Source organism: Leguminivora glycinivorella, chromosome 1 (genome assembly GCF_023078275.1).
Source record: "Leguminivora glycinivorella isolate SPB_JAAS2020 chromosome 1, LegGlyc_1.1, whole genome shotgun sequence".
NCBI classification, from domain to species: Eukaryota; Metazoa; Arthropoda; class Insecta; order Lepidoptera; family Tortricidae; genus Leguminivora; species Leguminivora glycinivorella.
This window is the reverse complement of record NC_062971.1, coordinates 10,695,592-10,719,790: the sequence shown is the minus strand read 5'-3', so window position 1 is coordinate 10,719,790 and position 24,199 is coordinate 10,695,592. Positions and strand designations below refer to the sequence as shown.

The window sequence follows — 24,199 nt, the reverse complement described above, 5'->3', positions numbered from 1 at the left end:
GGGCTTTGTCATTCCCGTATTAAGTAAATATATCGTTCTTGGTGAATCTAATAAAATATGTCAATATAGCATTCGACGTGTTTCTATGTAATTAACATATCGATATTATGAGTAATGTGACGTGTCTTTCTACATACACCTACTGTTACATAACGTACAGCCCTAGCTGAGACACGCATAGCGACAGATTGTAGTATTATTTTAAAATGATTTATCTTAAATATTTTTAAGGTGCTGAATTGTGCTTATGCAAAAAGCGTCAAACATCATCTAGTCCTATTTGTTTTCTAAATGTTATTTTATCTTTTTATTACAAGTATTTGAACTGAACACGCCTACCTTGTATAACCGGAGGACACTCTATTTAATAATGCAAACATTGTAAAACATGGAAAAAATTTACCAGTTACATTTGGCCCCCCAGTCGAGATTTTCCCCGCTGCACGCTGTACCTTACATCAATCAGTACCTTATATCAATTGTATATATATGTACGTATCTCAATTCTCAATAGAGCTCTAAAACCTTTAGAAATGGCAAGCATTGCAGCTCCCTGTCTTGTTCGACCAATAAGGTTAGTTATTACTTTAATAAGCAGAAGTCATAACACTCCTCCTATGCCCATATTCGGCGCATCGCCGAGCAATGATTGGTCAAAGCATCGTAATGCTAATGAAAAAATTTTAGCGATCCATATTCGGAATCGCAGCTCCAGAACCTTTTTAAGACAGACCAATAGCTACCGGTTAGGTATTAGAATATTTTTTTGTCAAATTCAAAGTGATGTTAGTACATACTACATACTCTAATTGTAGATAATATTTTTATCAGTTTTTTATCTGATACGTTCAGCAATCTTATAGTCCTTTTTATTCTTTAATTTTAATCGAGGAATATGTGATTGTTTACACTCATTGTGACTCCTAAGCACCTACCTAAATAAGTAAGGTTCAATAAAAATATTATTACTACGTAGGTCATTACTTTATCAGTTTTATCACCAATATATTATTATGTTTACCTCACCCCACACTTACTATATTTCGTGCCATAAATTAGAAATCTTAAACTTAAAAGAAAAACATATCTGTACCTAACATATTATTTAACCTTATTCCACTACAGAAGGGTAGTTATGCTTCGAGTAGTGCGAGCTGTCCATCTAATATTCCAATAGGTATTCTGATAAAAGTCCTTATTGCCCACGAAGCGCAGCGACCATTCTATAAAAGCCTCAAAAGCCTCAGAAACGGTAATACAGAGGTGATATCTGTTGACAGGTGACAGCAGTGGGCGCTTCGTTAATGATGCGAGCGCGCGGGGCGCGGGGGGACGCTGACCGAAGCGTGCCACACACACATGACCAGCCACGCACACAACATGTTCACCAGGTTGGTAAACCCTCTTATGATTCACAGGGCAATTTTGACTTACTCTGGTATCTTTAGGACTTCTATATCATGTTCCCTAGCCCTCGCGCCAATATAACTATGGGCAAGCATAAGCGAAACGTCCGACAATCGAATGACACCTTTTAGATGTCCTAAAGTGCCAATCCAATCCAGATACGAGTGATGGACGACAGTTAGATTGGCTGGCCACCCGAAATCCAAGACAAACTAGGGAAAGGGACAACTTGTACTTAGAAGCAAAACTTGTCGTTCACATTATCAGTTATCTCCAACACCCATGCTTCGAGTACATAGGTTTCTTCATTTCCAGGCGTGTTGTGACTGTTGTGGGTACTCAGAAAACGATACGAATAACGAAGTATCACCCAAATAAATACCCTTACCCCAGCATTCGAACTCCCTAAAGGCTTCACAGGCATGGTCACTACGTGCTACGCCTGACTAGTCATAAAATGTATGATAGTTATTTACCACGTTGAGGTACCTGCGGTAATTTTATTGAAACCATACTAAGACACTAAATGAGTGTGTTGTAGTGTAGGTAATGTCGCACATTTTGACACATACGTAGCCAAGAGTAACTATGTAGACCAATATTTTGAAATAATTTACCTACACATTTCGTCATTTTTTAGCGACATAGTGTTAGCGGTCATATCAAAGAATTATATATGAGTTTCGAGGAAGTTCTGTTTTTAGGGTTCCGTAGTCAACTAGGAACCCTTATAGTTTCGCCATGTCTGTCTGTCCGTCCGTCCGTCCGTCCGTCCGTCCGTCCGTCCGTCCGTCCGTCCGTCCGTCCGCGGATAATCTTAGTAACCGTAAGCACTAGAAAGCTGAAATTTGGTACCAATACGTATATCAATCACGCCAACAAAGTGCAAAAATAAAAAATGGAAAAAAATGTTTTATTAGGGTACCCCCCCTACATGTAAAGTGGGGGCTGATATTTTTTTTCATTCCAACCCCAACGTGTCATATATTGTTGGATAGGTATTTAAAAATGAATAAGGGTTTACTAAGACCGTTTTTTGATAATATTAATATTTTCGGAAATAATCACTCCTAAAGGAAAAAAAAGTGCGTCCCCCCCCCTCTAACTTTTGAACCATATGTTTAAAAAATATGAAAAAAATCACAAAAGTAGAACTTTATAAATACTTTCTAGGAAAATTGTTTTGAACTTGATAGGTTCAGTAGTTTTTGAGAAAAATACGAAAAACTACGGAACCCTACACTGAGCGTGGCCCGACACGCTCTTGGCCGGTTTTTTTTTTATTGTTATTAAAATACAGTGACAAACTTATATCTAACATATAGTCCCACAAAACTCTGGAACAGAACGAGTTTGACTGTGGGATCAACAGTATCTCAATTACATAAACATAATTAAATTAACTTAAAGAAAAATCGTTGAACTTCTTAAATAATAGATAATATAAATTTGTTTGGGTGCTTTTCACTTCGGATGGCTTCAGGTAAGCTATTGCGCAGATATGGAATACGCTTTTTTAGCGATCTGTCACCAAAATAATTATATAAAAACAAACAAAAAATATATATATTCGTATAATATTACAGGTGATAGTATGAGCATTAGAAGTAGCGGATAAAACAATGCTTTGGCAGAATCAGAAGTGAAGACTGCACTTCCGATTCATGTGAATTCAGTAACTGCTAACCAAAGAATATTATTATATTAGACTGTACTTCTGTACTGTACAAATTAATATCTATTTAGAAAATATATTACACACAGAAGTACATACCTATATGTTTTGAAGTCTACTAAGTCTAGTCAAAAGTCTCATATTGTCGCTTACCATAAGGAGAGATTTATTTGTATCTTTTCCCCTCACTAGCTCGGAAACACGTGTTTTGTCCTTCAATACCAGCGGGTAAAAACGCATTTTATCCACTAGTGGGTAAAGTAATTTGACCTTGAATAAAGTCAAATTAACTGCTTTCAAATTGATAAAAGTAGGAGAATCTAGTAATAAAGATGATTTACCACCTGTGGAACTACTGGAAGCAGTGATATACGCTTTTTTTGCGTTGTAGTTTCCTCGCTATAATGAGGGGAAAAGTTTTGTGTTACACTCGGGTGCAAATGTATTTTACTTCTCGTGTGTTAAAAAACTCGCAAGTTCAGGATTCTATTCTCGAACCACTCGCTTCGCTCGTGGTTCAACTATAGAATCCTTTCACTTGCTCGTTTTTCAATTCCACACTCGGCGTTAAAATACAACTTTGCCCCCTTGTATAACAAATAACTATTGTACATGTAACCTGCTAAGGCGTCATTATGGTTAGTGACAAAGTGAAAATATGAAAGCTGCAAGATATATTTTATTCGTGTAAATTCTTATGTTAAACATACAAATAAAATTGCTTTGACAAATTTACAATATATCTAAATATATAACGTAAGGAAAGCCCGGCCAAAATGCTTGTACATATTATTTGTATATTCAAATCAAATTAGATCTCGGGGTACAGTTGTTCTGTTAACACTTCTGCTGCTAATAGGTGACGCCGGGCGCTCAAGAATTCACGTCAAGCGATAATTGCTTATTACAATGAACGTAAAGGCACGATCCACTTGAGTGATATTTTAGATTCTTACTTATTTTACGAATAGCATATAGTATATTGTTTAAGGTATTTTAAAGTTTAAATTTTGATATTAGAAAAACAGAGGTTTCAGAAGTTAATTTGTACTTTAAAAGCCTCATTATATGCTAAGCATTTACTACTACATACAAAATTGTACATATGGGCACTCAAGAGCACAGAATTCGGGTCGTTGTTGTCATCTCGTCATCAAATAGCGTGAAATATTTAAAATACCTACAAACAATAGATTTATCAGGCCTAAGTATATTTTTAATCTGAATTAGTTAATAACAAAATCCATCAACTTATTTGCACTTGCACATATTTGACGTCAGTAACGTTCAAAGAAACTAGCCTTAACTGGACTAAACGACAATAAAACGCGTCATCAATTAGGGTGGTTATCATATCTCGAGCTTGGTATCTAGGCTTACTTACTTGTCAAATTGGTGTCTACTACATATCGACACGCAACTACATAGGTGTCCCATTGAAATGAACGAGACAAGGCGGATCATCGCACCAATGTTTCATTATCTATAAGTACTATAATTATTGCATAACATTGTTATAGTGAAAAACTTTAGATCCGAATGAACTCCGAAGCATTTTAGGGAAGAAACCAAATCACGAGAATCCTTTCATTTTATATTAGGTAAATAGATTTGTAAGAAATGCCAACAAGACAATGAGGAAAATATATCGAAAGGTTTAGAAAATGTGTGCGCAAGTATAGGCTACTAAGACTCATATCGAATTTGGCACAATAAATGATTGTCTTCTGTAGTATTTGACATAAAAAACCAATATTTATAGATTTTGGGTATTAAAAATGTATGATGACGACGTCATTTTCGATTTAAAATTTGTGTATTTTTTAATTTATTTTGGGCACCGCAAACGCTGTCAGCGATGTAGTGACGTCATCGAATTCGAACTTACTTCATGTCAAAATAATCACTGACATAATGAACTTCATGCCTCAGACTTAAAATTTCAGAAAATGTTTTCGAATATAATGACCTGATGCACAGATGATCTATATATTAACATGACTTTGTTGTTATCGCCTGGTTACGTAAAAGTATACTTTAAACAGTACTTAATCATATAAGACAGACTTTAAAAAACCGGCCAAGAGCGTGTCGGGCCACGCTCAGTGTAGGGTTCCGTAGTTTTTCGTATTTTTCTCAAAAACTACTGAACCTATCAAGTTTAAAATAATTTTTCTAGAAAGTCTTTATAAAGTTTTACTTTTGTGATTTTTTTCATATTTTTTAAACATACGGTTCAAAAGTTAGAGGGGGGGGGACGCACTTTTTTTTCCTTTAAAAGTGATTATTTCCGAAAATATTAATATTATCAAAAAACGATCTTAGTAAACCCTTATTCATTTTTAAATACCTATCCAAAAATATATCACACGTGGGGGTTGGAATGAAAAAAAATATCAGCCCCCACTTTACATGTAGGGGGGGTACCCTAATAAAACATTTTTTTCCATTTTTTATTTTTGCACTTTGTTGGCGTGATTGATATACACATTGGTACCAAATTTCAGATTTCTAGTGCTTACGGTTACTGAGATTATCCGCGGACGGACGGACGGACGGACGGACAGACAGACATAGCGAAACTATAAGGGTTCCTAGTTGACTACGGAACCCTAAAAAGGGTCAAGTAGCCTATTATATTACCAATATAATTATGTACATACACGTCCACTAATTTTTATATGTATAAGTAAATATTAAACCAGTTACTGCGAAGCAGTATTTTAAATAGATGCTTTCAAATAAAAAGCATGTTCACATATTTTTTTATATATAGAGTAAGTTAAGTACTAAACAACAAATTGGTAATAATTATTTGTTAACGATTAGTTTACCGGCAAGGCCGACATTCCTTTAATAACTCAAATTGTCTTCCATTTTTTTGTTCGCATCAAAACCACTAAAACAACGTACCTATTTAATGCGCGTAAGACGTAAAGACCATCATGGGCGGTAAGGCGTAGTGCACACAACGCGAGAGCCAACATGGGTACAAAATGTTTAGTAATTCATGAAGACATTTCTACTAAAAAATGCCCTATAAAGTAACCCAATCCTTAATAATAATTCACAAAAAAAAAATTGTTTTCCTCCTTACTGGGCCATACCTTTTTCAGTGTTCAATAAAAATATGAATTGAACTTGAGCTATTACAGTAAATAATAGTTATTTGTTATACAAGGGGGCAAAGTTGTATTTTAACGCCGAGTGTGGAATTGAAAAACGAGCAAGTGAAAGGATTCTATAGTTGAACCACGAGCGAAGCGAGTGGTTCGAGAATAGAATCCTGAACTTGCGAGTTTTTAGGGTTCCGTAGCCAAAATGGCAAAAACGGAACCCTTATAGTTTCGTCATGTCCGTCTGTCCGTCTGTCCGTCTGTCCGTCTGTCCGTCTGTCACAGCCGATTTACTCGGAAACTATAAGTACTACAGTGATGAAATTTGATGGGAATATGTGTTGTATGAACCGCTACAAAATTATGACACTAAATAGTAAAAAAAAAAAAAGAATTGGGGTGGGGCCCCCCATACATGTAACTGAGGGATGAAAATTTTTTTTCGATGTACATACCCGTGTGGGGTATCAATGGAAAGGTCTTTTAAAATGATATAAAGTTTTCTAAAAAACATTTTTCTTAAAGTGAACGGTTTTTGAGATATCAGCTCTCAAAGTCGTAAAAAGTATGTCCCCCCCCCCTCTATTTTTATAACTACGGGGTATAAAATTCTAAAAAAAAATAGAGGTGATGCATGCTAATTAACTCTTTCAACGATTTTTGGTTTGATCAAAGTATCTCTTATAGTTTTTGAGATAGGTTGATTTAACTGTAATTTTGGCAGGTGTATAAATTGACATAATAAGTTTATTATATTTGCTGCTACGGAACCCTTTGTGCGCGAGCCCGACTCGCACTTGGCCGGTTTTTTAACACACGAGAAGTAAAATACATTTGCACCCGAGTGTAACACAAAACTTTTCCCCTCACTATAGCGAGGAAACTACAACGCAAAAAATGCGTTTATCACTGCTTCCAGTAGTTCCACGGGTGGTAAATCATCTTTATTACTGGATTCACCTACTTTTATCAATTTTAAAGCAGTTAATTTGACTTTATTCAAGGTCAAATTACTTTACCCACTAGTGGATAAAATGCGTTTTTACCCGCTGGTATTAAAGGACAAAACACGTGTTTCCGAGCTAGTGAGGGGAAAACTAAATTTAACACCTTGGTGGACACTAAACGCCTATAGGCGTATTCTGATTGTTCTTTCTTTTGTGTCTGGAGTAGTGTCTTGCAAGGTGTTAAGCTTAACTTTAATATCGCAACGTTTTAGGTATTCCGCCATTGAAATGTTTAAGGTACGGCGGGGCAAATCACGACTAGGGGGGCCATTGTAACTAATCCTTTTTTTCCATTATTACACTATGATGTTGAGATCTACATGTATCCACTGAACACGCCTACCATATATAACCAGTGGACACTCTATTTAATAATGCAAACATTGTAAAACATGGAAAAAATGGACCCGTTACATTTGTCTTCCAGTCGAGATTTGCCAAGCTGTACCTTACATTTATATTTTAAGAACAACTATGCTTCTATTATTAAACATACTGATAAGAAGGCCATACCCATGTCAGCTTTCGTATGACGTAGGAGTTTAATCCCGGCACGTGGTACTGATGTACCACTTGATAACCAATAAGCCGATCATGGCCTATTCAAAATCATTCAACAACCGTATCAGAACCTGCCATACTACTATCTCGCACTAATACCGTGATGTGAAAAGAGATAGCAACAGGGAAAAATCTCATGACAACAGAATTAGACGGCCCACTACTATCTTTTACTAACGCGTCGATTGGAAGTGAGATAGCAGCTTTTGAAGGGTCTGATTTTAAATTAAAATGTTTGACAGGTACATTTATACGCAATTACACAAGTCTTTAGCTATTTCTAGCGAGCATCCCCGCTCCGATTGAAATCATATTAATTCATCATTTCAGGATGTTGCAATCATTTCATGTAATGTTGGCTTAAGCGGTAATTACAATAAGCCGGTCGTCGCATGAAAACAATGTCGGTTGCCTGGCAACCCCATACTTCCCAGTAGTTGGCCGCATTAGGTGACCGACGCAATTTAATTGCCGCTTTATCATAGCATGAAATCACACCAATGAAAGTAATCATATCTAAAATAGCGTGAAAGTTGGAGTGCATCAGATCCTTATCCAACTCAACGTATTAAACCATATTTTTTTACCGACTGTACCATATCTTTGACACTCTGTTGACAGTCGTCAAATATAATACGAGGAATGTTGTGACAGGAAGAGTGTATAGGTACTTATACGTGCTTTCTAATTAGATCATTGTAACTCATTATACGTATGAACGGTACATCGGATTTGATTAGGTTTTAATCTGTTAAGGGGATCAACCTATTCGTAACTGGTTTGTTTTAATGGAATTAAAAATATTTAAATGAGGTCTGACAGGTTGTAATTTTGTAGTGTATCCTACATAGTTGTAACTATTTTCTGTCTTTACTAACTTTAGTTATTTATATGTTTCCTTTACTTAATACTGCATGTATAATTTCACGTAAATGTCTTATCATTGGCATTTTTAAATCTTTTTAGGGTTCCGTGCCAAAAAAGGTACAAAAGGAACCCCTGTGGTGCGATTCTGTCCGTCTGTCTGTCTGTCACATTACTAAATATCTCGAAAACTACTTTTTTATTCTAAAATGAACGTTTATTTAACAGCTTGAAGCAGCTTATTTTGATAAAAAGCAGGGATTGTTATTAATAGATGTAGTTTAAAATAATTCCTTTGTAAAACAGAATCCAAAATATCTTGACTGTTGTTCGCATAAAACATAGGTACAAATAAAGATTTGGTTATGGAAGTGCGAAAGTAGGTACTTCATCTTTTGAGAATATAAAATAAAAAATTTCATTTTCTTCTGAAAGATATACAAAATGTATCCACCCTAAGATTTCACGTATTACTAGCTGGATACCTAGATCAATGTTGCATTCCGTTTTCACTACCCAAATATGTTCTAAATCCAAACAAGGACCGGGACTCACGCAGGAAGCGCGCGCAGACGTCCGCAGACGCACAATTAACCGCATGCGCATCGTACGTAATGGATTTATGTACGTATTGATGGATCAATCAAAAGTCCACTCACGCCTGCCCCCGCTTAAGTGATGGATCTATTTCTAGTGCTCTTATAGATCAGGCTTTTGTCTCGCCGCCTTTTGTTTTGGAGAATGTTTATCAAATTATTGGTAATTGATCTCATTTGCAAAGCTTGATTGAATGAATAGTAATTTACTTAAGTAGAACACAGCAACCTGCAGCGTTCATGTTTTTCAGAAATTCATACTCGCACGATCTTTATTCTGTCTCGCTTGTGTGTCGCAATTTTGTATTTGACTATTAATTCCGAGAAAATATGTGATGGCTAATGGTTATGTAGCGATTAGATGAATCGACCTTGCATCAGGTACTGATACGAACAAACAGACCGGACTGTTGCCTTCCTAGACAGTTATAAATTAAAACCATTGTAATTAACACATTGTAATAATCTACTTAAAGCAAAATTGCAGCGCTGGAAAAATCCTACAAGAACTGGGTTATATTTCTGTGGCCAAACTCTAAAAAAAACCTTAAAAGTTGAATGTTCGATAGAAAAAAAAAACAATTGTACCTATGCGCCTATGTCACACAATTATTAAAAAATATATGTTTACTTAAGTAATGCATTGCCTGCTGTTTTTTAACCGTCGCCTCATATCTCTCAAGAAGGACGGTTATCAAGTCGTCTGTATGTTTTTTTTTTGTTTTTTTTATTTTTAATGTTTGTTCCTCGATATCTCCGTCGTTACTGGACCGATTTTGAAAATTTTTTTTTTTATTAAATGTATATGCATACAGATTGGTCCCATTTTTCTCAGAACCCAGTTCTGATGATGGGATCCTGGAGAAATCGAGGGAACTCCTCGAATCTGAAAGGAATACATATGGTGATTTTTGTGTTTTTAAAGGAACAGCATGCATTTAGGTACGGAACAGTGACATTTGGTGCAGCGGAACTGCTGATGATGGCCAGAACGGAACTCTTCAAATCTGAACGGCACGCTTCTAGTGACTTTGGTATTTTTATAAGAACAGTATGCACTTTCGTCCAGAACAGTGACATTTGGTGTAGTGGAATTGCTGATGATGGTCAGAACCGAACTCCTCAAATCTGAACGGCACTCTCATAGTGACTTTGGTATTTTTATAAGAACAGCATGCACTTACGTCCAGAACAGTGACATTTGGTGCAGTGGAACTGCTGATGATAGTCAGAACCGAACTCCTCAAATCTGAACGGCACACTCATAGTGACTTTGGTATTTTTGTAAGAAAAGCATGCATTTAAGTTCAGAACAGTGACATTTATTTAGTTATGTTTGTTAAGCATATTGTGTTTTCAAGTCAAAGTTTGTCAAGCTTCGATTTCTTATAATATAATCGGATTCATGAGGAATTGAGGAAACTCCTCAAACCTTAACGTTATACGTATATTCATTTGTGTTGCCATCTAATAATTAAAGCATTAAAAGCAGTTTTAAAAAATACTTACCCATTTCTACATAATCCAACATTCGCAAGTAGCTTTCACCAGAACCCGAAAGGCGACGGTTTTTTTTTCTTAAAAATTATTCTTTGCATATTTTGATGAACTGTACCTATAAATGATATTACATGAGGTGCAACTAATATAAAGCACTTTTTAGGGTTCCGTAGTCAACTAGGAACCCTTATAGTTTCACCATGTCTGTCTGTCCGTCCGTCCGTCCGCGGATAATCTCAGTAACCGTTAGCATTATAAATCTGAAATTTGGTACCAATATGTATATCAATCACGCCGACAAAGTGGTAAAATAAAAAGTGGAAAAAAATGTTTTGTTAGGGTACCCCCCCTACATGTAAAGTGGGGACAGATTTTTTTTTTTTTCATTCCAACCTGAACGTGTGATATATTGTTGGATAGGTATTGTAGGATAGGATAAATGAATAAGGGTTTACTAAAATCGTTTTTTGATAATATTAATATTCTTGGAAATAATCGCTCCTAAAAGAAAAAAAAGTGCGTCCCCCCCTCTAACTTTTGAACCATATGTTTAAAAAAAAGGAAAAATATCACAAAAGTAGAACTTTATAAAGACTTTCTAGGCAAATTATTTTGAACTTGATAGGTTTAGTAGTTTTTGAGAAAAATACGGAAAACTACGGAACCCTACACTAAGCGTGGCCCGACACGCTCTTGGCCAGTTTTTCATTTACACGCATCCAGAGCAATGATGACATTTGTTAAGAACCCTCATAGGTATAATTATTGATTTGATTGAATATTTTTAGCAATTGATTAATGAGTGAGATGAGGCTACGGTGTGAGTGCAGGCGCGCGGTTCCCACGCGCGGGCACCGATAAATTATCGGGATCCAATATCTGTGACTTCACCCAATAGTTCCGGTTCGCTCAAACACAGGATCATATTTATGTTGTTTAGCAATTAGATTTGGTTTAATTTAATTTGCTCACAGAAATAACACCATCAACTGGTGTGAATAGTGATGGCTACAAACATAATCTATGTACTTAGATACCGTTATGATGAACAGAAGGAGACGCATTTTTTAATTTGTGTTATCATTTTCCTGAGCAGCTAATTAGTATTAAGGAACATGTTTTTAATTGTAACGTACTAATTTACTGTCGTATAACAAAGAAACACGTGTATGTTGATGAAACTTTTTACCAAATTTTGCCTAGATATTGAATACAAAAACATGAACAATTAGATACCTAATTCCAATTAAAGAAATTCAGTGACGGTTCACATTTGTCCATTACACCACTTCAACAAATGAACTCTCGACCTTTTACTGATCCCCTTCAACATTACACTTTGCTGTTTAATTGTACTTGTCAAACATTTAAAAACGAATGAATGAAATGTTCAAAAGCTAATGCGGTGTCTGTCATTTTGAAATGGATGAGTATTTAACGTCATGGTGCACATGTTATTTGCGAAATTCCATTTTTGGTTACAGCATAGACTTAAAGGCAATATTTAATTATGTTGGGAAATCTTAAAATTAAACTTTCAAATTGGCCGAATTTCTCCACATATTATGTTACTCGTGTTTGAAGGATATTAATATTAGTAGAAAGCATGTGAATTACCTACTTGTTGACATGGATGACATTATCCTCTGTCAACAACATCATATTATTTTATTAGACAAATTGATGATCAAGTATCAAGTTTCAGTTTCCTCTATTATGTGGTAGCTTGGAGTAGGTATTTTAGTATCAAATGTTTATATATATTTTTGTTTTTGAAGACATCTTCTCGTTTAGACATCTAAGAGCTTAGTAATAGAAATACAAATAGAACGTATTTATTTCACTTGGAGTAACTGTCACAGGGATCATCGCTATCCGCCAAAAGAATAGCAAAGAATCCTTCAATCAGATGATCAATTCAATGTTAACGTGACCTTGGCAACACAATACTTAAATTCAATATAACCACTGGCAATGTTCCTTTATCGTTTCGTAACTCAACATACGACCTCACCAATGATATGAAATGCGCTTTACGACCCGAATCATAATAGCTGACAGATGGTAACCGTGAGATTAAAATGGGATATACAAGCTTAGCAACTAGCGGGGTCTAAGCCAAGCTATAATGACCTTTTTGTTAAGTGTTATAAGAAGTTTAACAGGGGACAGATAAGTTGGTGTGTAAAATTAACCTTAGCCGAATAATGAGGTTGCGCAAGAGACAGCCACTAATCGCCGCGCCTGCGCACAAAGAGTGGCGCACAATGCTCGTAATCGAGCGATAGTAATAGGAGTACGCGGCATAGGGCATGTGGCGTATTATCGACTCATTTGCGAGACCTTTTATTCACTTTCTGCTCTTTTATAAACGCATCAATTCGAACTGACCTTAACAACACCTTACATTTTATCACTGAGGTAGCAAATTTGAAATAACTGTTAATACAGTAGATACAATGGTTTTATAAATAAATTTATATTTATTGTATCAATATGGCAAGTGATGACCAGCGCCAATTTTACTTAATTTGGGGGGTTGGCTAATTTTGCGAGCCTATAAAACTTTTGATCTTAAGATCCTGCTTACCTAATACCATACCATAAGCGGTTGGTTTTTTTGACCTTTTTGTGATCCCGAGGAGGACCCGATGACTCTTCCTTAGTCCAAATGTATACCTATCAGGATATTGGCAGATAATGGGTCTTTAACCATGTTTTCTTCTTTCAAAGCTATCTAGCCAATAGTACAACCATTGCTGCTCCTCCGTATCGCATCATGGTTCATATCTTGCCATCGGTTATCGGTAAAGGTGCGACAGAGCCAGTTGTGTATCGTTTGAAGCGGAAACGATTGTACGCTTTTTAGCTAACGACCCAAGTTAGCCAAGAGTATTGGCTCTGCCACACCAATAAAGACGAGCGACAGAGAAAGATAACTACGATACGCCAAATTGTACTATTACAGGACAGGACAGATACAGGACGTCAAATTGTACTATTACAGAACAGGACAGATACAGGACGTCAAATTGTACTATTGGTTACAAGCCCTGCGCAGACGTCGCGAGTGCCGGGGACGATGTCCGCTCGTGTGGCAATAATTAGTGCATGCAAATGCAGTGCTAATGAGTGCACTATTGTGCACCGCGGAGCGTTGAACTTGCATCTTTGAGCTCTAATACGATTGAAGATTCGAGTACGAGAGGATACATATGTGGAAACTAAAGCCGATGAGAATACAAATCGACTAATTATCGTAAATGTTAAGGATTTGTAGGTCTTTCTACAATTAAAAAAAAACCCTCTGTAGCTCTGTTAGCGTTTCTACAAACGAAAATAATAATATAAGGACATATTTTATATTAACTCTTGATATTCTGTATGAATCTGAACGTATCATTTATATTAATGACTGAATTAATATACAGAGTGGGGCCTGTAACAAAAGCAAAAAATTAAACTGTAGGCTATTCTCCTTATACTGATCAACATTTGTTCAGCGACTTTTAAAAATAACTTGTGTTTTGATTTTAATCACCCTTGAAAGTTTTTTCTAAGAGGTAATGTATTGCGAATTCTGTTAAGTCTAAAGTGAGACAGACAACGTCAATGACAACAATAATGGCGTACATTGAAGCTAATATTTATTTTGTATGAGACATTAAAAATTTAAAGACTTCATAATTTTTAAAAGTCACTGAACAAAATGTTGGTCAGTTTAAGGAGTATAGCCTACAGTTTAATTTTTTGCTTTTGTTACAGGCCCCACCCTGTAGAATTCAAACTAATTTCACTCTAAGACTATTAATCAAAATAAAATATTAATTACCTACCGTAATTTTAATCAAAACATGATTTAGCAGCAGCATCAGCACAAAGTTCAGTTCAAGTTCGCAACAAAAACAAACACAGAAACGACAGATTAAGACTAATTGTCTGTTAATATCTTGCCATTATTATAAGATGTAAAAACCTTACTAACTCTGTACCTTCTCTCATAGGAATAAGGTTTGAAACACGGCTGTTGGTTGGCTTAACCTCGGTTCCCAATGTTCCCATACATTGTCAAGCGCGATCATTAGTCATTGAAGTATAAACGGAAACGTTTTTCGTGTCGTTATTTAATGTAGGCATTTAATTTGTAAAATAAATATTTACTTTGCCTTAGTAGTAGTAACTAGACATTAAAAAGATCATTTATCATTAGGTAGTCATGTGCTTGTTCAATGAAGATTTCTGACAAATGAGATTTTCTACACTTGTCAGTAACAATAATCAATATGATAAGTTTTAGCTAATAGCATGCAAAATACTGTTTTCTTACCGAATAAAATTTGTGCTTGGTTAGTTTTCTGAATCATTATATCCATATGATGATAATCGATAAATCAATTGAGGTAAATATCTTCCAAATATTATTTTTAAGAAAAGCCACAGCTTTTTTATTTTTTGCCTCTACGATGCTATGTTTGAGCTTCAAATCGAATTCATCATTCTGCTAATATTTACGCAGCATCTGCATTGATCTTGTTGCGCCTCTAATAAATAATCCGAGTCGATTTAATTCTATTACCGATTCTCGAGTGCGGCCGATTCCCCACGGCTCATTACTCGTCACTAGGACCTAGTCTTTAATCGAAGATTAAAATTAGCTGTCAGTTAATGAAGTCCTGGCGCCGGCCCGGTTATTTAACGCACCCTCAACGTACCATCCATAACTTTACTTTCACAAACTCCTATTCAAGTGCTTCTTGCCTTCTCCAATCGAAACCATATTACCCTTGCAGAAGGTTACTATTAGACATTCATGAACATTTGCAGATGAGAGATAGAATTACTTATTGGATTGCAATCATATTGTAATTGTTTTTCACGCTTATTTTGATTTAATTGAAATAAATTTGTTTCTTAATATTTATTGTTTATTTTATTGTTTATTGGTGCGCTTTGTGGTTTATTTTTGAGTAGTGAGAAAGGTTTATGTGGTTACGTGATTGTTTTTCTAATTAAATAACATTAATGTATTGTATTGATTATGCAATTAAATTGTGAATTCCATAAGTTTTATTAATGATTATCTCAACATAAAGAAAATTCAAATAAAAACGAATTAAAATACCAACTTCAATTACATTGCACCTCTGTTAACACAATTTCTATCTCTATCGTCATCATGCCTGTCTATATCTACCTCCAGATTAAAATCTCAGAACAAATCGTATACCTACCGTTGAGAATAAACTAATTTATGTTTTTTTTAGCTTACTAGTAGACTAAGCTGCTAACCCATATGTTTAGTATATCAAACTATAATTACATACTTTTTATTATGGGCTCCCAACTCAAGTATATTCCTTCATTGCAAAACGTTTGCAATGAATTTGGCCATATTTTCTCTCGTAATCAAAATAAGGACCGTCTACTGACCAGTAAAATAGAAAATTGCTTCAAAATTAGCATTAAGGAAAAAAGATTTACCATTGACCACTTTTTCTCGTGGATAGTCCTTGAGCTCCTCGTTGATGTCTTTTGATCAGTTAATCTACTGAGAAACGAATTTAATTTCATTTATTTCATTCGACATAAACGTAGAAATTACAGATTTTCTGCCTAATGCGAATTAGTGTTTTTTTTTACAAATTCATGTCAATTGACAATTAACCTTATTGAAAGTAGGATAATTCTTTTTCCCCACACTAGCTCGGAAACACGTGTTTTGTCCTTTAATACCAGCGGGTAAAAACGCATTTTATCCACTAGTGGGTAAAGTAATTTGACCTGAAATCTAAATCTAAATCTATTTTACTTCTCGTGTGTTTAAAAACTCGCAAGTTCAGGATTCTATTCTCGAACCACTCGCTTCGCTCGTGGTTCAACTATAGAATCCTTTCACTTGCTCGTTTTTCAATTCCACACTCGGCGTTAAAATACAACTTTGCCCCCTTGTATAACAAATAACTATTACTGCTTGTAATTATTTGAAGCACCTAACCTTAAATTGCTACAGAGTACATCCTATTAAGGCAAGAGACGTGTAACTTTACCATAATGGGCAGAAGATGCGACCTTGTGACAAGGAAGCCCGCACTAATGATATTCATTGCCTTAATGTATATAGGTGATAAAATGTACGTTAGCGCCTTTTGTGCCGCAGAAGGCTGATAACATAAAATTTAATGAGTAGTTTATTTATACAAGCGAGCAAGATTTAATGTAAGTTTAATGTGGAAAAATAAACTATCGATTAATATAGTAAATAGTTACAGGAAAATCTATAAGTCGATGAAGTCATCACGAAGGAAGTGCATAAGGATTTAAAGGATGTCGGGTTATCACGGTCAGCTAACTTTAGGCTGCTAACTTCACACCGGTATAAGATAATGCACAAATGAATGATTTTTATAGTAACTACCTAATCTGCTTATTTTTCTGACACTGGCACTCTATGACGTTCATTGTACTGTCGAATGTCGAAAAATCGATTATTAAATACTTAGATTAAAAATTTCAACCAGACTATTTCAACCGTCTACAATGAATTGACAAATCATATGTACTTACTCAAGCGTGTAATAAACGTTAACAAAACTAGTTCTTGTATGTAAGCTATTCAATCATAGGTTCGATGTAAAGTAAAATAGGAACACATGTACCCAAACGAGCCTTGTCGTAAACCTAATATCGTAAAACGAAACTTTCATAATATAAGTTACGCTAAAATATTATGCAAGTTTCAAAAGCTTGCGACCAACTCACATACTTAAATATTTCATATCTGTGCGTACCTACGAGTCAATTTAATGTCCATTGCGTACAATAAAATGTGTAAGCCAGACAAATAGAAAAGAAGTAAGTTCTTGTATAAGTCAAACAAAATATTAACTTTTATACTGTAAGATACGCGCACACGTGGAGATATCCTGGCTTCGACCGCAATTTAAGAAAATATGAACGTATTTTCTTGAGAATTAAGTTGAAGACATATCCTGTTTATTCTTTATGGATGTTACTCTCATAATAAATAAAATAAATAAATAAATGTTGTCGGAACTTCTTACACAAAACAACCAATAATATGTAGATAAATTTGATTTTGCAATTACATATTATAAAGATTAAAAGATTTGAACGATTCACGGTTATTTTCATTAGACTTGTATTGACCGGAACATATAGACCGTGATTACCTTTTTTATTTTTGTCGAGCTCCCGATATGTGTGTGTGATGTGTTTTCCTTGCTCATGATGCATATAACTGCGTCACAATATCGGGAGCTTGACAAAAATAAAAAAAGTAATCACGGTCTATTTAAGTCACATGATTAAATGTCATACAACTAAATCAAATGCGTATTTAAGAAGATTATATCTAAGTATCAACAAGTAAACATAAACACAACTATTTATCTAGCGAACAGCCAGGTACCTACTTAAAAACTGTATCTCAGCAGAGCTCGCGACCCTAGTCGCTTAGTTTACGTCGTGGCGTGTGATATGAGGCGGAATGGCCGCTGCAGGGCGCTATTTAGCGCACTTTCGACGAGGCAGGGTCAGCCCCGTGATTGCACTATCAACTCGTTACGTTACAACAATGTCAGAGTGTAACAGGATCGTTAGGGTCTAGGATCGCATAATCTTGAATGATGTGTGAAGCTTTTTTATGTTTTGGCAATCATCTTAGCTGCATTTGATGTGATTATCTAGCAGTTATTTAATTTACATTAAATATTTTTCAAAGAAGAATAGTGAAAACTTGCCTTAAATAAACAGTCAAAAACGAATTAGATATTGTCCAATCTGCTGCCTGTAATCTAACAACTTGAATCTCGTCATTCTAAAATGAATATTAGTTACAGAAACATATAGTTACGAAAGAAAAGCCTAGAAAATGACCAAAATAGCAATAAAGATTATGTATTTAATACAAATTAATAGATTTGTCTTTTATGATATTATTCCCTGCCCTATAATTAACAATTTTATAATATAATTGACGTCTTTACCTCAATAAATGGTTGAAAACACCATCAAGTGTCGCTACGAGTATAGATATAGCCGACAACCTCTGCCAGTAGTAATAAGAAGACTTAGCGAACCCTCCCACACTACCCCGACATGCAGTAATAAAGGAACAATAACGCAGCATTAGGCCAGCAAGTAATGCCGTGTACCGCCGGTGCTGTTGCGGTTTCTAAGCACTGCCCGAGCCCTGTGGTCTGAGCCACAAGAAATATACCTTTAAAAAAACACACGTATTTTAATAACCATATCTAAGGATAGAATAGAGGATAAACCACGTTAGAACAACCCGAACCCGGGCCAGAGATTCCGGCGCGGCGCTTCATTTTCTACGAAAAGCTTGAGTACACTGGTTATAGTGTCGTAGAAAATTAAGTACTTACCGAAAGCTCCGGTACTGCCCGGTCTATCGTGACTCATCCTTTTTACGTAAGTACCCAAAAATAATTATGAAAGATACACTGTTGTAAGTTAATGATCAGTGGATCACATTACAAATCTAGATTTAAGTTATAAATTCATCACCACGGTGTGATATGAAATGAACCATAATAAAACAAATAAATTAAACCACTTAAATGTTGTTTCCGCTATCGCTCATGCTTTAATATATGTACAGAGTGAACCTGTATATTGGAAAATTGTCTAAATTATTGGTTGCTTTTGTAACGGCCCGCAGCGTGGGAAAACAAGGGAGTTTTCAGTGAAATTATAACATAACTAAACCCCACCTAAACCAGCTGGCAATATGCCATATAAGCTTGTTCTCGTCGAATGTTAGGCAATTTCGCTCTAAGCAGGCGCGGTTAAACCCTTGCCAACATTGCTGTATGAAAGTACTTAGCTTTGTCTGGTTGCAAATTGCTCTCTTTAAATCATTTGGTGTATAGACGTACATATGTATTCCTCGAGTTCTTTTATCATATTTTATGTTATTTATACCTAATTGTTATTGATATCATCGTTTATTGGTATATACAGGAAGTACCTACAATAAAGAGGGCAGAAGCCCATTAAGAAATTGTAGAGAATCGTTGGAATATTAGGTATAGTTAGCACTGACTTTTGGAACTCAGTAAGCGCGTTGTAAGACTACTAAGACCTAGGAATTGTAGGATCTATACGAATTGCCATTTTTGTCTACCAGTAAATGGTTAACGCTATCAGTGTGGTATTTATAGTGACGACTTTGTCAGGCAGTATTAATATCTGTATTCCTTACGCCACACCCAATAATAAGTAGCATTTCGTCATTACTTTGAAAAAAATCTCGTATCTAACATTGCTCCTCAAAGTTAAAACGGAGTAAGTCTATATGGATTCCATACATGTAAACTTTCTTTTCATTGACAGAAGAAGATGCAAGCTTTTTTCAAAGTAGTGACGATTTAAATGATTAACATACTTCAAAACTATCACCAAACGCTAATCCACTTTTCCATGTTCCCCTTTTGTCCCCTCACTGGGTACAAATCATGGGATTTCCCTCCAATATGGAAACGTGCGGGTTATTGAGTCGGGTTCGGCTCCGCTGAAGTAATGCATCCAGTTCCCACGATACACATGCGCTTGCGCCCGCTTTGTTCCTCTTGGAACTGGATTAAATACTAAAAAAATTTTTTTTCGTGCAATTAAAGTATTTAAATGATGTGTTCCCATTGAGTCCTTTCTTGTGAATTATATTATCAGCCTGATTCTAACTTATGCCTACGCCAAAGTTGCGACTTCAATATTATTTTCTTGTGTGCATATTTATTGTATACTGCGTGTAGGTTTACGAAGTCTTATTTGTAGTTCATTGGTTTAATATACTTATATGTATTAGTTAAAAAGCACGTGTGATACTTTGTCATTTACATATCGATATTTACTTACATATCGATATTTGTAAGCTCCAAAAGCATTTGTTTTTATTGAATAGTTCAAAATACTTAAAAGTTGTATAAAAAAACCAACAAATATTTTTACACGGGGTCCCAGGAGGTTATGCTGCAGCAGCCCAACTGAATTCAATGTTTTACATTCGTAAGCTCAGGTGAAGCGTACCATTTAGGTTTTCGCAGCGGCATCGCGTGCGCCTCAATATTACAAGGGTTCGCTTATTGATTTCGCTTCTTTGTGGTACTGATTGAGGGCTTGGAATGTTTTATAAACTCAATTCTAAAGGGTTGTAAGATTCCTTTAAATGATTTGTATATGTAACTAATGAGTTTTAAAATCCGCTTTTTTTCACTGGATGGAACGTAGGGCGTGAGAAACATTACAAAGTTGCATTAACTGTAAATAAAGATTTTTGCAGACAATTTCCATTTTGTTATTGTAGTTCTGAACAGACGGTTGGCGGCGCCAGTATACCAAGTATTTCTGGAAATCTACATTCTAAATGAAGCATGCCAAATACTCTGCCCTGGAACCAATGTACGACTTTGTGCCAGTCGCAGTCGAAACTGCGGGATTTGGGCTCTGGAGGCGAAGGATTTTATAAGGGATTTAGGCTGGCGGCTAAGTGACAAGGTGTACATATAACCCTCGGTCAGGATCGTACCTGGTCCAACAGATGTCGTTGGCTATTCAACGTGGTAACGCTGCCGGTGTGATGGGGACATTTGAACCAGGTATAATTCGGGACGGTTTCATTTAGCTTAAAGTTATTATTTTATATATGACGAAGTCTGTTGCGGATATCATCATTGGTTTGTTTGACGAAGCATGTTGTTGATTTGGATTGTTGGCCACCTAACGAAGCCTGCGTTGCGGATGAATTTTCACATGGGAGTAGTGTTAAGTATACTGTTTTATTTGACCCTAATAAATATCATATCAATAATTTTAAAGAAGTTTTAGTATAATTTGTACGTCTTGGAAAATAAGAATTTCTAGAGGTCCACATTGTATTTCTTTTATTAAAATTTAGACATGACAAGTCTGATATGTTCTCATTCGTCCTTGCTCCAAGTGGTCATTGTCATTCATTAGAAAAACCTATTAACATTTAGTGACACCGACCGACGAGGACAAATGGAAGTTTACCCAAGTGAAGATGTATATCCAATTTTTGTTACTTTCGTCACATTTATCTGATTTTAAATAAAATTGGCCTGTAATTAAATCTGAAATCTGTAATAAATAGATTCATATCTAAAATATAAAAAAGACAATTGTTCAAAATTAGTTAGGGCCGCTTGCACCAGCCGCTTAACTCAAGGTTAGTGGGATGTCATCTGTCAAATTCCATATAAAATGGTGGGTTAACCCGAGGTTAACTTATAAGGACAAGTAACCCCAGTGCGTTGTTTTTCATTAGTAATTTAAGATTGTTGTTATGTATACGGGTTTACTATCTGTGCATTAAACGTCAGTCTATACCGGATCGTCTTGTTTCATTGACGCGCCTACCTACCTATCACTGGCGAACGAGTATTTTAAATTCGATCGACGCGTGTGATTTTTTCCCTTTTAAAAATGCCTTTTGGACACATTGAGTGTTTTAATATCGGTAGCAGTAATTGGGACGCATATGTTAGACGTGTTGAACAATATATTCAAGTTAATTCAATTGCTACTACATTGAAAGTAGCCACGTTAGTGACGGTTGTCGGGCCAGAATGTTACGAGTTAATGTGTGACTTGTGTGCACCGGCTAATCCAGAAACCAGGACATTTGAGGAACTTGTAAGATTAGTGAAAGAACATCTCGAGCCTCAAAGGTCCGAGATAGCGGAAAGGCATGTGTTTCGACAAAGAACACAGCGGCAAGGTGAAAGTGTGCGTGACTACCTTCAAGCATTAAAACATTTAGCAAAAACATGTAATTTTAGCGGCTGCCTTGAGGTTTGCCTTCGTGATCAGTTTGTTTCGGGGCTGTTCAATGAAGATATGAGGTCCAGGATATTCGCAGAACAGAATGTTGACTACAAACGCGCCGTGGAGTTGGCGTTGGCCCTGGAGGCGGCGGAGCGGCACGCGGCGACCGCGTGTGCGCCGGGCGCCGAGGGCGCCGCGCTCCCGGCGGCGGCGCCCCCAGCTGCACAAGGGGACGACGGCTTGCATCGTTTCGGCTCGGGCGCCGGCGCTGCCGCCGCGCGCGCTAAAACCAACCAGCGCGTCTGCGGCCGCTGCGGCAAGGCGGGGCACGGCGATGGCAGGTGTCGGTTCAAGCATTATACGTGTGACACTTGTGGACAAAAGGGTCACCTAAAGGTAATGTGCAAAGTAAAAAGTGCAGTTAGTAGTGGTAACGGCAAAACAAGAAGACAGCTACATTTTAACTATGACAGCGATAGTGATTATAGCGAAGATCGTGCTTTCTATAATTTAGTAGCTAGCAGTGAGGGGGACGAGCCATATTATGTGTCTTTAAAAGTAGGAAACGTGACATGTAATTTTGAAGTAGACACGGGGAGTAGGATTTCAGCCATTTCCGAACGATTTTATAAAAAGTATTTCTCGGATATACCAATTCAAAATCCCCAATTAACACTTCATTCGTATATTGGTAGCCCCATTAGGCCATCTGGCTATTTAATTGTCGATGTCGTTTCGGGCGATAATGTAGAAAAACTGAAATTGTATGTATTTAAAAACGGGGGACCGCCATTGATGGGTCGAACATGGATCAGAAAGTTAAAATTAATATTTCCTTGTCATAATCTAGCTGATGACGATTCAATGGCGGGGACCTTGAAAGATGAGTTTCCGGAGGTTTTCGCAGATGGGTTGGGAACTTTTAAGTCAGAGTTGCGTTTGCATTTAAAGGATAAAACGCCGGTGTTTGTGAAGGCGCGCGCGCTGCCGATCGCGCTGCGCGAGCCCGTGGAGCGCGAGCTCGAGCGCCTGCAGCGGGAGGGGGTAATCTATAAAGTCGAGCGGTCCGACTATGGCACGCCGATCGTGCCAGTTGTCAAGTCTAATGGTAGCATTAGATTGTGTGGTGATTATAAAATCACTATAAATCCATTATTGAAAGATTACCACTATCCGCTGCCGCGGATCGAGGACTTGTTCGCGGCGCTAAGGGGCGGCGAACAGTTCACAAAACTAGACTTGTCAAATGCGTTTCAACAATGTTTATTGGACGAACAATCTCAGCCGATGACGGCAATAACCACTCATATAGGTACATTTATGTATAAGCGTGTTCCGTTTGGCATTAAATGCATTCCTGAGAATTTTCAGAAAATAATGGAAGAAACGCTTAGTGGTTTACCGTCGACGGCTGTTTTTGCAGACGATATTTGTGTCACTGGCAAAGACAGGCCAACTCATCTAGCGAATTTAAGGGCGGTGCTACAAAGGCTCAAAGATAACGGTTTACGCATAAATTTTGGTAAATGCGAGTTTTTTAAAGACAGCGTTACATATCTTGGCTATAAAATTGACAAATATGGTCTACATACAGACGAAAAAAAAATTGAGGCCATTGTAGCAGCCCCCACTCCAACTAACGTAACG

At 36.5% G+C, this 24,199-nt stretch overlaps 1 protein-coding gene across 1 annotated transcript in view; it reads left to right on the top strand.

Annotated features, from left to right (window-relative positions):
- Window positions 1–24,199, top strand: part of LOC125233896 — a 169,688-nt gene that overhangs the window by 11,536 nt on the left and 133,953 nt on the right. The window contains 1 exon segment of the mRNA XM_048140064.1: window positions 1,281–1,391. Within this exon segment, the coding sequence (XP_047996021.1) occupies window positions 1,360–1,391 (32 nt within the window). The 5' untranslated portion in view covers window positions 1,281–1,359.